This window comes from Cariama cristata, unplaced genomic scaffold, assembly GCF_000690535.1.
Source record: "Cariama cristata isolate BGI_N322 unplaced genomic scaffold, ASM69053v1 scaffold28791, whole genome shotgun sequence".
NCBI lineage: Eukaryota > Metazoa > Chordata > Aves > Cariamiformes > Cariamidae > Cariama > Cariama cristata.
In genome coordinates this window covers 287-2,425 of record NW_009600295.1, presented here as the reverse complement: position 1 = coordinate 2,425, position 2,139 = coordinate 287, and the positions used below count along the sequence as shown (strand labels likewise).

At 62.0% G+C, this 2,139-nt stretch overlaps 1 protein-coding gene across 1 annotated transcript in view; it reads right to left on the bottom strand.

Annotated features, from left to right (window-relative positions):
- The window catches only part of RHOBTB2 (Rho-related BTB domain containing 2), a gene marked incomplete at its 3' end in the record, with an annotated part of 3,965 nt that overhangs the window by 1,604 nt on the left and 222 nt on the right, over positions 1 to 2,139 (bottom strand). The window contains exons 2-4 of the mRNA XM_009709992.1: positions 1,870 to 1,973; positions 1,571 to 1,756; positions 454 to 1,478 (exon numbers count right to left, since the gene is read on the bottom strand). Of these exons, the coding sequence (XP_009708294.1) occupies positions 454 to 1,478; positions 1,571 to 1,756; positions 1,870 to 1,973 (1,315 nt within the window). The remainder of the gene's footprint in view (positions 1 to 453; positions 1,479 to 1,570; positions 1,757 to 1,869; positions 1,974 to 2,139) is intronic.

Here is a 2,139-nt window from a genome sequence, read left to right as displayed (position 1 = left end):
CCCCCCCGGGCACGCCCCCCGGCAGCGTCGCGGAAAAAGCCGGTGGCACGTGGTGCTTGGGGGAAAAGCTGGGGAAGTCCTACCGAGGGCACGTTGCTCCTCGTAAATCAAATGACCCTGCGAAAATCTGGACCCGGGAGGGAAGGAAGTCGCCTTTGCTGCTCTCCCGTAAATAACCAGAGCTGTCAGGCAGGCTGGAGAGCAGGAAACCCTGGGGAAGGGCCATTACACTCACATTGCTGGGGAGGGGCGGGGGGGAGAAGTTATAAAAATCCCAGAAGCGCCAAGTGTGACCGAAAACCCTGGGGAAGGCGAGCGAGCGCCTGCGGACCCGCGGCACGGCCGCTCCGCTCACACATGGGGGGAAGCCGGGAGCTCTGAGCCCCCCCATCCATCCCGCCGAGCCGAAAGGAGGTGCTGCGGGTGGTCCTCGCCCTCGGTCCGGAGTCGTACCCGAGAAAGTCCCCTTGGCCAAGCATTCCTTCACCCGGTTGGTCCTCCGGACATGGAAGGCTTTGGTGATCTCCTGGTTCATGAACGCCTCGTTGTTGAGGATGTTGGCCACCATCATCCGGAGGTCGAACACCTCCAGCAGCTCAGCGATGTGAGCAATGTGCATGAGGTCCCGCTCGTTCTCATCCAGCTCCCCTGTGTACAGGTACTTCAGCACCGCCCGGAAAGGACCGGGCTGGATGGAAGCATCCATCTTCACCACCACCATCAGCTTGGACTTGTAGGTCAGCGGGTCTTCTGCCATCTCCTCCTGGATGCTGGTGAAAGCCCGGCTCCAAGAGGAGAGGTCTCTTCCCCGCCGCAGCCCACGCTCCCCGTTCTCGTAGCGGTTGCCCCGCAGGATCCCATCACTGGTGGAGGCTCTAAGGCACGGTTTTCGCTGGCCGGATCCGGCCTCCTCGGTGCTCTCGCAGATATCAAAGCTAGCGGCTCGGAGGAGGAAATCCCGCCCGTGGTGCCTCTCCTCTTGGTGCAGCATCCGCTCGGCGGCCGCGGTGACGGCCACCCCGAAGCCGTGCCCCGCGGTGCTCTGCTGGTCCTCCTCGCTCAGGTCCATGAGGAACAGGTCGTAAAATTTGGAGGAGGAGGTGGAGAGGTAGATCTTGTGTGCGTAGATTTTGATCTTCTCTTGCAGCACCAGGATGACGTCTGCGCACAGGGGGTCCTCCAAGAGGTGGGCTGGACGCTCCTCATTGTTGGAAGGAGGGTCCGGGACGATGATGATGGGCGGTGGGGGCTTGGGGGGCAGGAAGGGGGCTTGGAGAAGAGGCCGCTGCACGTTGCGGAGGTGGGATTTCCAGAACTGCAGGTGACGGCGGGAGATGAGGGCGGCACGGATGGCATTGTCGAAGACGTCCTTGATGCCAAACTGGGCCACCACGCTTGTCTCGTAATAGGGGATCCCCAGCTCCTTGGCCACCTCCCTCCCCTTCTCCGGGGGAAGGATCTCGTTAGGTTTGATGGGCCTGAAAAAGAGGGGAGATAATGAAGAGACCTCTTCAGACGCATGGTAAGGAGAAGGGCAGGCATGGACACCTCCGGGGCACAAGAGTCCCACCTGGCCAAGGGTCGCCGGGCCCGATTGACGGCCTCCAGGTCGGCATAGCGCAGGTCGAGCTGGCAGCCCACCAGGATGACGGGCGCGCGGGGACAGAAGTGTTTGATCTCTGGGTACCACATGGTCTTCACATGGTGCAGGGAGTTGGGGTTGGCGATGGAGAAGCACAAAACCACAACGTCAGACCTGCGAGGAGAAGAGGGTCAAGGTCCGGTTTGGTGATGGAGCCAACCCCGCCGGGCTTTGGCGTTGCCCTCCCTCCCTGCCCAGGCTAGCACGAGGCTCTGCCTCTCCCCTACCTGCCATAGGCAAAGCGCCTGTCTTTGTGGTGGTCGCCAAAGGTGTCCCAGAGCCGCAAGGACACACTGACATCGTCTACCACATCCCGGGAGCGCTCCAGCACCTGTGGGAACAGAAACACCATCCAGCCCCCGAGCCCTTCAGCCCTGCAAGAGCAGGGCTGTCCCCACCACGGGCAGGGTACGGAGGAGTAATTCACAATTCCCCTGTGGGAATGATGCGACTCCATCTTCTCGGGGTTCCCATGGGGCATCCAGAGCCTCCCCCGC